Source organism: Scomber japonicus, chromosome 2 (genome assembly GCF_027409825.1).
Source record: "Scomber japonicus isolate fScoJap1 chromosome 2, fScoJap1.pri, whole genome shotgun sequence".
Lineage (NCBI taxonomy): Eukaryota > Metazoa > Chordata > Actinopteri > Scombriformes > Scombridae > Scomber > Scomber japonicus.
The window spans coordinates 24,984,377-24,998,843 of record NC_070579.1 but is presented as its reverse complement, the minus strand read 5'-3'; the positions used below and the strand labels follow the sequence as shown (position 1 = coordinate 24,998,843).

At 40.5% G+C, this 14,467-nt stretch overlaps 1 protein-coding gene across 1 annotated transcript in view; it reads left to right on the top strand.

The window, feature by feature from the left end:
* Positions 1-3,351: 3,351 nt before the first annotated feature.
* ntn1a (netrin 1a) overlaps positions 3,352-14,467 on the top strand; it is a 61,139-nt gene continuing 50,023 nt past the window's right edge. The window contains 3 exon segments of the mRNA XM_053335210.1: positions 3,352-3,491; positions 3,773-4,185; positions 4,187-4,827. Coding sequence (XP_053191185.1) covers positions 3,806-4,185; positions 4,187-4,827 — 1,021 coding nt within the window. The 5' untranslated portion in view covers positions 3,352-3,491; positions 3,773-3,805.

The window sequence follows — 14,467 nt, the reverse complement described above, 5'->3', positions numbered from 1 at the left end:
ACAATAATAGAATGTAACAGCAATAATATGCAGTTATTTATGGAAAATGTGAAGTAATATAAAGTATGTTTTTTCATATGAATTTGTGTGTAAAATAACAAATCAAATTATCCCTGGTATTTATTTCCACAGAGTTTGTGACGTCCATATTCCTCATATTCTCTCTCGACATCTTCCTCACTAAGGGAAACACTAATCTTACTTCCCCCTTCTGCTTTGCTTGTCATTTACATTTCATGTATTACAGTGACTGTGAATTCCCCTTCTCTTCAGGGGAGGGAAATGTAGTGGCAAGCCATACAAAACAGTGACAGTAAACACATATAGATAACGTGACTTAGTGCTGCATCGTTTGAACATTATAATTCAAATTCAGTTACCTGTTTGTGATAATAATATATAATATATAAAATACAGCGATTTAACAAAACTACATTATAACGCAATTGAAAGATTGAAGCATTAGATGCAATACATTGTCATTAGACAACATATTTTTACAGTTTGGAATCAAATTTTTATTATCAAATACATAAAATGTATTTCATAATTTAATAACAACTTAAATTATTCAATGTACTTTGGAATTAATGATACAGTATTTGCCAAGTATGAAAATATGAAGTCTCATGATGTAAAAGAGTGAGGTAAAGTATTCAATTAATCGATCTATCTCAGAGTGTTCAGAAATGTTCAGAAATGTCACTCTTACCGTTCTCTCTTCAGGGACTTGTTGGCAGCTAACATCTTACAATGCACAGGATGGTCCTCTGATCTTATGCCAGACCTCTAACTTAGAGACAGATGCACTGAGGGATAAAAAAAGAATAAGTTGACAGAAAAAGTGCTCAACAACAGTGAATGCAGAAGATGGAAAAACCAAGCTTTTCTTTTTAAGTCCAGTGAGTTGAAATTTGGGGAAAACACAAAGGCAGTGTTGTACTGACTGAAGTCAGGGGGGAAGTAAGCAAAGAACAGGATCCTGAACAAAGAGGAAAAATTAGATACAATTGTTCAGAGTTACAAACTGAAAATCAAGAAGTACAACTTCAGAAAGAAAGAAAGATCTGAGGTGAAAAATGTGTTATAAGACCATAAGAAAGTCTCTATGTGTGTAGGTTTTTCATGATGTCCTTTTGAAATGTATATGTCTGAAAAGTCAGTGATGTTGACCATTACACACCAGCTGATGGGCCAGAAGTCCAGTGCAGTTTGTTTTATCTTTTGTTTGTTTTCAGCTCTGGGTAATTCACTTTTCTTATTCAAGTTCTCTGTGAGCCTTGCCAGCATGATTTGTTGATGTGTTCCAGATAAAGGAAGTCATATCGTTTCACAAAATTAAACTGAATTGCTCCTGTTATGTGTTGGTGTGTTGACCATAGCAACCATTAGTGTGCGTGCGTGTGTGTATCTGGTTTTTCTGTAGGTGTAAATGAACTGTAGTTTCCAGCTGGTGGTGAAGGTAATGTGTGTGTGTGTGTCCACAAGAGATCTACAGTAAAAGTAGATTAAACGTTTTTTGTTCTTCTTTTCCTGCCAGAGCAGATAACTGTGAGGAGGGGAGTCAAAAACATAGTGATCCTGTGTTGCTTATAAGAGTGAATTTGACAGTGCTTTCTTAACTGCTTTGCCTACAATGTTCTTTAAACACTACTAAACACTTTTTGTAGTTCATTATTTGCATGATCATATAACTTTTACCTTGTGCCCCATACCCACATTTCCCAAATTTTACAAACATTAAAAAAAACCTAAATATAAGGAACATTATAAGTGGCAGTCTTGTAAACTGCCCAACCTCACATGCAGCATGGAAGAATATGATCCCATAATTCTACAATAGATCTAATATATTCTTTTAAATCTATAAGTTTGTTACTACAAAACATAAAAAGTCTCTGGGCCAAAGAACAAGACCTCGCTCTCAGTTTGAACCGGTGACAGTACGCGGTTGATTAATGAAGGCCAAGAACATCTTTCAAATACGGGGCAGTCAAAAGTGTTAAAATCTCAGTACTATTATACGTAGCCTATCTCAGATCAACAGGCCACTCCAGCACCAGATTATATCAACAATTCAGATATGCTGTAACCAATCGTCTTCATGCTCATTCAATAAACGGCGTTATGCCTCCACCGTCTGGAAGAGCAACAGACGCTGCTTCGCTGCACAGGCTGAGCAGGTGTTTCCTTCTACTGCCACAAGATGGCGCCACTACCTCTGCTACCAGTATTCAACAGGTCTCCTGGAGCCGCAGCTTCGCGCAGGATGGACTGCATAAAACAGGCTTTGCAGAGCGACATTAGTGGAAGGATGTACCCTGCAAAATAATACAGTGACATCTGGTCTTCAAATGTTTCATAAGACCTGATGTTGTTTGCATGTAAATAAAGGCCTTAAGTGTCACATCTGGACTCATGATAGCCTGCTATTTACAAAAGCAAAACTTGGGCAGGCTAATGGTTTTCCATAAACTCAGAATGAATACTAAACTGCTGCCCTGTCAATATCTGCCCTGCTTCACATGATGCAAAAGCAGCTTTTAATTCATAATGAGGTCGATTAAGTTGCATTTAAAGTAAACAAACTTACACATTATGTACACTTTAATTAATTTAGGTGGCTAACTCCCTTAGTTATTCCTGTTGCGTGTTGGTAGTTTACACAGACATTTAAACTTGACATACTTTTGTTCTGATAATCCTCTCATAATAATATCATGTATCATTTATTTACATTTAGTTTTAGTAAATGATTGGCTACTTGTGGCGTGATAACTGTCATCAGCATTTCATCATTTAGCCAATCACTATGGATTCCACATGATGCGCAAAGCAATCATTAAAAAATAGAAAACTTAATACCCAAAACATAGTTAAACCCACCACAGCTGTTATTATGGAAAATTGCAATCATAACATAATATTGGTCCATTCATGTTTTTTTTTTTACATAATGTGCTCTACTGTGCATCATGTTGAATAGATTAGTACATGATTATCACTTTATCAGTTGTCTTTCAGGTGAAGGTGTGTGCCCTAGTTATTGTCTCTCTGGCCAGCACTACTTCTCTCCACGCGTCAATCTTCTCACTGATGCGCCGCCAGTGGATGTCGTTGTTCCGCCTGGTGTCACCCCCTCAAGATGAGCTGACCTAAAGCTGCATGCCAAGCAAGATCCGTCCTTCACTTTACTCTGCAGACAGAGAGAGTGAGAGAGAGAGAGGGTGAACGAGGCAGAGAGAGAGAGAGAGAGAGAGAGAGAGAGAGAGAGAGAGAGAGAGAGAGAGAGAGAGAGAGATTGTGAAAAGACCGGCAGGAGGAGTGGGACTTGCTATAAGGACACTAGCGACTCTTAAATCCAGCCGCTCCTTTATTTTTACGCAGGAGATTTGAAGAAACAAATAAAACAGGACGAGCTGTGATTGGCGTCATAGAGAAAAGTAGCCCACCGCCTTCGGTATTTTGACATCTTATTAAATTACTCTCAGGTATAGTGAGCTTTATAGAAATTATACAAAACTGACATGCGTGTGTTGTGAGTGAATTTGACTTTTATATCACAGTCAAGTACAAATTGTTGCCCCAGTTTTGTTTGGGGGTTGTTTGTAGACAGCCTAAATTTATGTGCATTTCTTCTTGTGTCATCGCCAAACTTTGCTCTCTCTCTCGCTCTCTCTCGCTCTCTCTCTCTCCCTCTCCCTCTCTCTCTCCCTCTCTCTCTCTCTTTCTCTTCCCACATGCTTGCTGTCTTCTTCCCTCTTTCCTCCAGCGGCAGAGACACTTGGGGACCCAAGGACCTACCATGAGAAGGGCTGTGGATGTTGTGCTGACTGTGCTGCTCACCGTGTTCCTGTCGTGCCGGAGCGCCCTCGGTGGCTACGGGATGAGTCTGTTCGCGGCGCAGACGTCTCCCCCGGACCCCTGCTACGACGAGCACGGCAACCCGCGACGCTGCATCCCGGACTTCGTCAACTCCGCCTTCGGGAAGGAAGTGAAGGTGTCCAGCACCTGCGGCAAGACGCCCAGCCGCTACTGCGTGGTGACATCGGCGGACAAGGTAGACGAGAGGACCAGAAACTGTCACACCTGCGATGCATCGGACCCCAAGAAGTACCATCCACCGGCGTACCTGACGGACCTCAACAACCCTCACAACCTCACCTGCTGGCAGTCCGAGAACTTCCCAGTACCCGCAAAATGTCACCCTGACTTTGTCCCTTGGCAAGAAGTTTGAGGTCACATATGTGAGCCTGCAGTTCTGCTCGCCTCGACCTGAATCCATGGCTATTTACAAGTCCATGGATTATGGTAAAACTTGGGTACCCTTTCAGTTTTACTCGACACAGTGCAGGAAAATGTACAACAAGCCCAACAGGGCTGTTATCACGAAGCAGAACGAGCAGGAGGCCGTCTGCACTGACTCTCACACCGACATGCATCCTCTGACCGGCGGGCTCATCGCCTTCAGCACACTGGACGGTAGACCTTCGGCGCACGACTTCGACAATTCGCCGGTGCTGCAGGACTGGGTTACTGCTACCGACATTAAAGTAATCTTCAGCCGGTTACACACTTTTGGTGATGAGAACGAGGACGACTCGGAACTGGCCCGGGACTCGTACTTCTACGCGGTGTCGGACCTGCAGGTCGGAGGGAGATGCAAGTGCAACGGGCACGGATCTCGGTGCGTAAAGGACCGGGATGGGAGTCTGGTGTGTGAGTGCAAGCACAACACCGCAGGACCAGAGTGCGACAGGTGCAAACCTTTCCACTACGACAGACCGTGGCAGAGAGCCACGGCCAGGGAGGCCAACGAGTGTGTCGGTAAGTCTTATCCATAGTCCTCCATCCCGGAGCGGCTTTTTCTGCGCTTACGTTGCTGTCTGTTTGAGCAGAGCTGCTTGATGTAGTTGGATGAATTTTACTTGTGGTTGCTATGATTTTGAGATATTAACTGCCGGCTTCAGTGGGAATATTTTAGTCAAATAAAAAAGAGAGATTCAGGCAGTGTTGGATGGATATGTAATGTGAAATCACATACATTTGCGTTTGAGTGTATTTCAAACGTAAAATAAATTGATAATAATAATAATGATAAAATGTTGAAAAGTTTTATCACCAATCCGCGACTCATTTTTCAACTTCACTTCATTAAGCCCAAACTTGAACATGCTTCATCTCCAAACCAAAACCGCATCAAAGCCACATTGTTTCTGATATTGTGGCACACGTCCGCGAACATAACATATTATAAGTCACATGAAACAAGAAAATGCAATTTTAAAATCCATTAAACTCGTTGTAGGCCATAATGGAGGCTTTTAAACCACCTCAAACGGGACCACTGAGCCTAATCATCCACATGAACATTTCTCATAGCTCGACTTCACCGCTGCAATAAAGCGATGCCTTTTCATTTATCTCAGGACTCGTTCAACAAACCCACCACAGCGCTAATTGAGCACAGATTTGTATAATTGCATAATTATTTCCCATATATAGAAATCAATAGGGAAACGACGTACCAAAATGTCAAGTGTGGTTAAGTTTAAAATCTCGCTTTATTATTTCTGTCTTGTAAATTAATACAATGTATTATTATAGTATAAGATATTTAATTCTTGTTGTAATTTTGCATAAAGCAATTTGCCTCTAATATGCATTAATTGCATGTTTTAAATAAGTGCTAATTCCTTTAATCTGGATATTTTACTGTTGACGTTCAAATTAACAAAAATACATCAAATATATTAATCAAGAACATACAGTCTTTTCTATCTTAAAAAGAAAGAAGGTGTAACAAAAAAGAACATCTCTGATCATATCTGTCATTGTTTGCTATACTGCTGCTCTTTGTGTTTAAGGGTCAACCTGGCATAGACATATATCACATATCGAAGAAAGCATAGTCACATGCCAGATTTCTGTTAGTTTAAGCTCTTTACTGGAGATGAAGATGATAGATGAAGCCTGAATGTGAATAATGGCTGATACTGATTAATGAAATTATTAAATTATGTGTCTGTATGTGCATTGAAAAATTGATCTCCGAAGTGTATTTTATGAAACCTTGAAGAAGTATGTGTTCACCATCCTATTTGAGGCCTGATGTCTGGTTTGGCTGTGCATCAAATTCCCAGTTGCAATTCTTTGTCTTTGTCAGTTTTTTTATTTTGATTATTGGACTTAAAAGCATTTATTAGAATCTGAGGATTTCAGAAAAACTAAGAGTTATTTAGTCATTTAGTAACATAATGGTTGTGCAGCTCTTGCTCACGAGGAGGTGTGTATAGAGGAGGATGAGGGCAGCCAGAGGAAGAGAAGGAGTGGCAGAAAGATTGAGATGATGAGACTGAAATTAACCCATCACAACCTGCAGTAACACAAACTCTTATATTTTCCATTCGGCAACAGGTTTGCAGCAAAGGAGGCTCAGTATTGTTTGACAGTCACGACAGATGTCAGCCACTTTGTCATGCAGCAGCTGTTAAAAAGCTTTTTGTTTGCTGGTGGTGTCCACTTCTGAAGCTCAGAGATATTCTCACTGGCAGATGTGAACATGTTGCTAAATCAACAGGAGCAGTTTTGTGGAAATATCTATGGTACATTATCTAAGAATGTACTCAGAAGAAAGTCACAGTGTGTTTAAGAAAGCAATGAGGCCATGACAGTGGGTTTTTTTTCAAGGGTATTATCAGTTAACAAAGCAAAGAGGTTTTCGGTGTAGCCTTCAAGCTTTTTTTAAAGGCCATATTGAAGTTTTTTTCCCCTGTACATTAACAAGCTATATCAATTATACTTACAGTGCAAATTCAATTAGTAAGGAAAGGAATCCTCCATGTTTTTCAAAAAAGAGGGGTCTACAGAGAGAAACCAAATGAAATAAAATTAGAAAAATATATAAATATTTGGATGCACTTATAAAGCTGTCTATCCTCCCTCTGTCCCAGCAATAGAATACAATCTGATGTAGTCAACAGCAATAATAATAATAATAATGATAATAATAATAATAATAATAATAATAATAATAATAATAATAATAAAATAATAGTCAAGTTATATCAAGTACATTTTATTTGTATAGCCTCATAGCATAAATCACAAATTTGCCTTAGTGGGCTTAATAATGTACTGCTGTTGAAAAAAAGGCAATAATACACATATATTTTACCTTTACCTTTCACATAACAACGTGAAATTTATAGTGAGAGATTTAAAATGTGACAATTTTTATATCTATATGATTTACGGTAATAAATGATGCTGCTGTAAAGTGTGTGTGTGTGTGTGTGTGGGGGGGGGGGGGGGGGGCTGAAGCCTGTTTAGACACAACCTCCGAACTAAACACAAATGACTTCCTTTAACTAATATCCTTGACACTTACTTTTTTTAGCGTACAAGCACAAATATATAACACACCTCACACTGGGGCCACAAAAGCTTGTCACTTGCTGTGTGTGTGTGTGTGTGTGTGTGTGTGTGTGGGTGTGTGTGTGTGTGTGTGTGTGAGAGAGAGAGATAGAGAAAGAGAGAGAGAGAGAGAGAGAGAGAGAGAGAGAGAGAGAGAGAGAGAGAGAGAGAGAGAGAGAGAGAGAGAGAGAGAGAGAGAGAGAGACATCAAATCTAAAAGAGAAGAAGAAATCTCAGATGAGAGTGAAGGGAACATGGGAGGAAGTTGTGTTTGATGGATGGGTGCATGCAATCGGACAACTGTAGTGATGTCAGATAGTTTATGGTTGCGTCCCACCTCAGTGACGGCAATGTGAGTGTCACTGAACTCTCATAAGTGTAGTTATCACAATGTTTTTTTTCTGTGTACATTAAAAAGTATTTTGCTGTGTGGGCTATTGACTCCCCCAGTATTCCCTGAACCCCACCAAACACACACACATACACACACACACAGACAAACACACACACACACACACACACACACACACACACACACACACACACACACACACACACATGCGCACACATAAAGCAAAAAGCAAAATCACAAAAGCCCATTTGAACACACAGATCTGTCTGTGTTTTCCTCTTGAAGTGCACTTTGTTGATTACTTCCATCAGGATCTTGAGGGATGCTTGAGTGTGCACCTCGATCCATTTGGGTTATTGACTCTCCACAGTGTAGGAAAAGCTTCTAATGCAATGAGTTAAAAAAGCCATTGCCTTGGGTATAACACTGACCTGTTTCAATCTGGTTTCAGAGGTATAACTGTTGGAAAATTATGGATGCACCATAGCCTGAATCTCACTCTGCTCAGATATTAAAGGAAGGTGACATTATTTCTTCTTCTTACTGTATAATGAAAAAAGTCTGTGGTCAGAGAATCCCCTGCATTCTTCCAATACAAATCAATAGTAATTTTTATGTATCCACCAGTTAGTCAGTTTTCAGGTTTGTGCAGTTTACTGGACGTGTTGGTTAAAAAAAAAAAAAAAAAAAGGAATGGGGAGAAACTATCTGAATAATTCAGTAAGATTAGAAAGACAGCTTGAAGGCATGCAGAATGAGGGGACAGGCACTGCACCACAGAGAGAGGCACGGGGGGAGAGCAAGGCGACAATAGTGAAAATGAAAGAAATGGATGTAAGCGAGAGGATCAGGGACATAAAGGGGCAGTAGAGTGACATTTCCATGGCCTGTGGGCCAGTGAAGTATTTTGACAATTGTCTGTTTTTCCAGGCGTCTCTTATTGGGCCAATGGGAATTTAAGGCTGCTGGGACAAGAATAACTTTTTTTTCTTCCTTTCTTCAACTTAGAAATTCTGAGTTCTCTTGGCATATCGATACTATAACATGTCAGCGAACTGGAGGAAATTCTCACAACTTGCTGTAACCCTTTTCTCAACTTCACTGCTATTACTCCTCTCTGTTTGAAGCAGAAGAGTCTCTTTCTCTTCAAAGTCCAGCATTATCTGGAAGATTTGAACAGACGTGCTTGCTTGTCTTTCCTCACTGCATCAAGATCCAGACTGCAGAAAGCACAAAGTACACTCACATGTTCTCAGGTGCTGTTCAGAGTTACCACCTGACTGACAAGAGCAAACATGTGGTGCAGAAAAGCTGACATGATTGATTTGATATCCATTCATCCATCCAAGTAATTGAGTTTAAAGCCACAACCACGTTATTTCTATGCCTTGTCATAACAGACAGTTTTTTTTTAGGCCAATTCAGATATCGATATTTTATAGTTTAAAAAAATAATGAATAAAATGAATAATTATATATCAGCCAAGAGTAATTAAAAACAAACCCATAAACAAATATTTAAAGGAAGTTTTTGTTGAAGGAACTGTGACCAAGATAATACTGAACAGGACATTTTTACAGTTGAAACATCAACTTGCCAGTGCTCTCTGCTGGACACACTATGTAATGGTGACACTGTTTCAAAATGACCTCAACCCTTGTTTGGATTTTTTTTTTTAATTGAATTAAAAATTGAATTATTCTTGTTACTTATCAGTGTATCTGCAAAAAGTTAATATTGGCTGATATATTGGGTCTGGCTGATCTATAGGGTATCCAGCGTAGATGGTATGATTGCTGCTGTATTTTTATCCACAAGCATCTGTAGTATTTGTGTTTGTGAAGTCATTGATGTAAGTACAACAGATAATTCAGGCTGAGTAAAAGTACTTAATTACACCACAAAAGTTAATTTTATGACATGAAAAAACTGTGTGGATGCATGAAAGAAGAGTTGTGTTTTTACACCCCTCTTGCACATATCTGGTAATGATGAACTGTAATCAAGTCTTCAGTAAAGGGGGCTGAATCAGCTGCATTATTTATCATCTTACCTGTCAGACATTTGCCTTTCCACATTTGTTTGTACAAAGAATTGACAACTTCTTTAAGTCTGGAGCATCTGCGCTTTCATCCAAAAAGAATATCTAAAATTTTTGACATCATCAAATTTTGACAGGTCTTCTCTCAAATGTCTCCAGGCTGTCATGTTTGTGTGGTACCTCTCAGACATGACTGGCGGTCTGGTTAATATTTGAGCAGCTCAACGTGCACTTTTACAAACCGGCATCCTTCATCTTCAAAGATGCCGGCAGGATGCATTGTAAGTCACTCACGGCAAACAAAGCTGGGAATAAACTGACAGACTAGCTTTGCACTTTGCACTCGCTCACTGCTCTTCACCTACATTGATTCACTCAGCACTCACCTCTGTCTCTTGACATGCACACACCTGTAGGCACACACACACATACACAGTTTTCTTCAGGTCTTTAGCCGGTAGTTCAAACAGGGGGGAATGGCCTTTCTCTCTCACTTAAAGAATCTCTTTTCCCTGAGCTCTTATCGGTGTTTATGACTCATTTTGTAAACCGCTGCAAAAATAAATCCCTCACCAGTCCAGACGGCCTGTTTTACATTCTTAGACCTGTTATATCTCTCCAACAGACAGAAACATGGCCACCAAGCTTGCACGTACTGTAAGCAACACTGATGGCATGGTCATGGTATTGGTATGATCAAGCGCTGTAACCAAACACAAAAAAGACAGCTAGGAAAGACACACACACATACAGTTAGAAGCAGTTATAGTTACAAACTTTCCACAGCTTGTTGCTCACGCTGTCTTGCGAATACTGGTAGTGTATGCGCCCATGAGAGGTTATGGTGAGAAGCCTGTCATGCAGCTCATTGCTAATTTTCCTGAGCTTTTATGCCAGGCATTTAAAAGATTGTTGCATTTGAAATTTAAAGAACTTGAAGTCTGAACTTTCAGCCCTGGTCAGTACAGCTGTTAAGTGATTAAACCTGACTGGCAGAAATGTAATGCTTTCTATCGGTTGTCAGGTGGGGGCAGGTGGCTCACTCAAAAACATAAAATTCATAAGTATGACTTTTGCCTTGTGAAGTGTGATGAGAATAAGTCAAATAGCTTAAATGGTGACAGGAGGTAAATTTTGTTCCTTGGCCCTCAGATTGTCTTTTTGGACCAAAAATAGTCTGCAGGCCTGGGCCAAAAGAAGAAAGAGTACTTTTATTTTAGCTCTCAGCCTGAAGACTTTAACCTCTGTCTCCGGAATCAAATTATTTGTATAAAACTATAATGATGATTAAATAAAACCATTACAATCACAGGACTTTCATAAAACTGCTACTTTGGGCACATCTTCAACTGGAGACCATGCAATCCCCAGGAGTGAGATAATTTGTAATCACAAAAATTTAGGCTAAAATGAAAGCAATAGATGTGACAAATAATACATATACTGTTGAGTATGTTGAGGCATGGGAGATCTTGAAGCTATTAATGTCGGTGTTTGGCAGGAGCCCTTTTCAGCAGGAATTTTGGAGCTAGTTGTTGCTTGTCATGAGGCCTGTTCAAGAAGCAATTCAGTTTTGATGAGATTCCAGTTTTGCACAGATAATACATTCTGACAGGTCTTTGAAGAGTGGAAATTAGTTTATATCAAAAAATGTCTGAGGGTAACATACAGATACAAGACACGCAGGCAACACACAAACTTTAATTAGGAAGTGAGTGAGTGTGTGTGTTTGTGTGGAGAGAGAAATACAAGGCAGACTGCCACCATTCATAAAACTTAAAACTGAATCCAAAATACATCTGTAACTGTGTTTTACTAGAGCTATCTGCATGTTGTACGGTATTAGTCTCAAGCGAAATAAGATCATTTACATTGCAGCCCATTTTCAAGCTTTTGACAAAGCTCAGGTCACACTGCTCGGGGTGATGGAGTGTGTTTGGTTGTCAGAAAAGACAAAAATCCATTCTGAAATTTCACAGCCTGTGTGTCTGTTGTTCAATTCAGGGTCCTCTGGGCAAGGTGAACATTTCTGCGGCCATGGTTTTGTTTCATTGCTTTGGCTACAACACATAATGCAACACAGATCCCACTCACAGTGTGAGTTTGCATTTTTACCCGGTGTCTGTGTGCATGTGTGAGTGTACGCACGCAGGCCTCTGTACGCGTGCTCGTGCCAGAAATGGAACCTCGACCTTGTTTTTGAGAAACGTTTTGGTAGGAAGCCATATTGCCGCTGAAGGAAAGCCATATTGCGTTACTCTGTTGGCTTCTGGCCTGCACTCACTTCCTCTTGTCACCCTCACTTGTGCTTGAACTCAGCACGGACTGTAGCTGCTTTATTATAATGTCCAGCCAGGCCAGAAAAACTGATCATCACCATTATTATCATCCTCCTTTTTGTTATGATTAGAGTTATCATTGCTATGTATCTTTGGGCACAAAACATATGTGTGTGTGTTTGTGTATTTAAAATGTTTCCATCCAATCTGTGGTGTACTCATCTAGCAGCTGGTGATAATTGTTCTGGCCAGTGTGTTCCAAGCTAATCTTTTTTTCTTCTTTCTGTCTTTCTAACACAACACGCCTCGTCTTACCAAATATTAGCTGTGCGTCCATGCTGGCAGGTATATTCTCAAGAGGGAAATCTAGACACGCTGCACACGTCCACAAAAAAATTTCAACAATCTAATTAATCTTTTTGCAGACCACAGACCTAAAGATGAAGGCTTCCTTTACAGTGATGACAGCGGTTTCATTATTTTCACTGGAAAGCGTGCTGTTTGACAGCGCCTAGAGCTCGATTGTAGCGGGGCATTTTAGGTGCAAGAAGTTAAATGCATTTCAAATTTAGCAAAGCGGTGTTCAAAAACCACTAGGATGGTTCCCAAACATCTGCTAAAGTGCTGATCGCTGTTGTAAAAAAAGGTGTTTTAGGGACATGAGGGACGCAGGCGCCTCAAAATATTTTACGCACTTATAGTGTGTATACTCGCTACTCAACAGGTTGTTTTACTCCCCCTGCCACAGACAGACACAAGATGTTCCTCTGAGTCTCTGTTGGTACCTGTCTCTGTCATCTGCCAGGTACCTGTTTATATTTGTGGGAAAGCATGCTTGTGTGTGAGTGTTTCCATGTGTGTCTTTCTTGTCTGCCAGTAGGCCTTGACATTATACAGAGTATGTGTTAATACTGTTGAGTGTGTGTGTGTTTGAGAGAGAGAATGTGTGTGTGTGAGTGTGTCTCCTAATCTGCGTTGTCTGCCAGTGGGTGTTTACGCAAACAGTAATTCTGGCCGGGATGTGAGCAGCTATTCAGAGCCTGGGGAGACGTCTGTTAATGAATTAATTGGTGACTTGATGCCGTAGTGAGAGCTTGTCTTAGCCGAGGCAGGATTTCTGTGCACTGCGGGTTTGGCATAGACTGCGGATTGTGTGTGTGTATATGTGTGTGTATGTGTGTGTGCGTGTATGTGTGTGAGAGAAATACAGAACAAGAGAGAGCGAGGTGTTTGTGTGCAATGGAAAGGTTTAGTTTGAGCGGGTACCAGATGATTAGGGGTAATTAAAGCAAACCTACGCCAGACATAAGCATGTGTTCACACATTAGACGCAAGACACTTTAGTGCCTCACTCATCAGCTCTGTGAATCACAGTCTCTGGTATATCAAGCTGTCCCATTTACACCACAGAGTAAATCCTGTCACACAGGGGTGACAGAGGCTAATCAGTCCCATTATACTGGAAAAGAGCAGTAGAAAATGTTGTGGCTTAAGATCCTGTCAGGTTTGTGTGGTATGTAATACATCACTTGCATTGTTGCTTTTATCCCATCCAGATAAAACAGCTAAACACAATCTGTGCATAAAAAACATGCAGGGCTTTACTTATTTTTGCTATAAATGTGAGAATGCCAAAGAACATTTCACTTTACTGCAGACAGCAGAGCGTTTGTGTTGCACTAAAGCTTTATCCCCAGAGGGATTGCTTGGAAAATATATCTTACTAGCGGAAATGTAAAAAATGACCAAAGTAGTACTACTGTGGTAATAGATAATGAGCAATTTCTACGTCAGCTACAACTACAGCTGTTTCATTTCTTTCAGTCCACCAGCCTATGAAGGACCTGCATCACTCATTCACACAATCATCAAGTCTGAAACACACTGTTAGCATGATCCTGATTCATCACCATCATAGACAGGCCTGAGCGGGCTTATTTGTTAACAATGGGTCATAAAGAGACTGTTAAGCAGAGTAGGAAAAAGTGTGTATGTGTGTCAGTGAGACGGAGAAATTAAGAGAGATTGCCTGGTTTTGTGTGTGCGTGTGTGTGTGTGTGTGTGTGTGTGTGTGTGTGTGTGTGTGTGTGTGTGTGTGTGTGTGTGTGTGTGTGTGAAATCATATATTCTCAGACATTGGCAGCTTTTAAGAGTTTAACAGTGGTGTGCGTGCCTATATGAGACCTGATCCTGAGGCCCGAGCCAGCAGTGCTGCAGTGGATCAGGGTTGATGACCTCAGCACCTCTGTGTGGCAGCAGGTTACCAAGAAGAAGGCCAGTGCTTGCAGCCAAAACAAATATATAACGTTGACTGGAGGTAATGAGAGAGAGCGCAAGAAAGAGAGAAAGTGACTTTGAGAGAAGAAAAGAAAGTCATT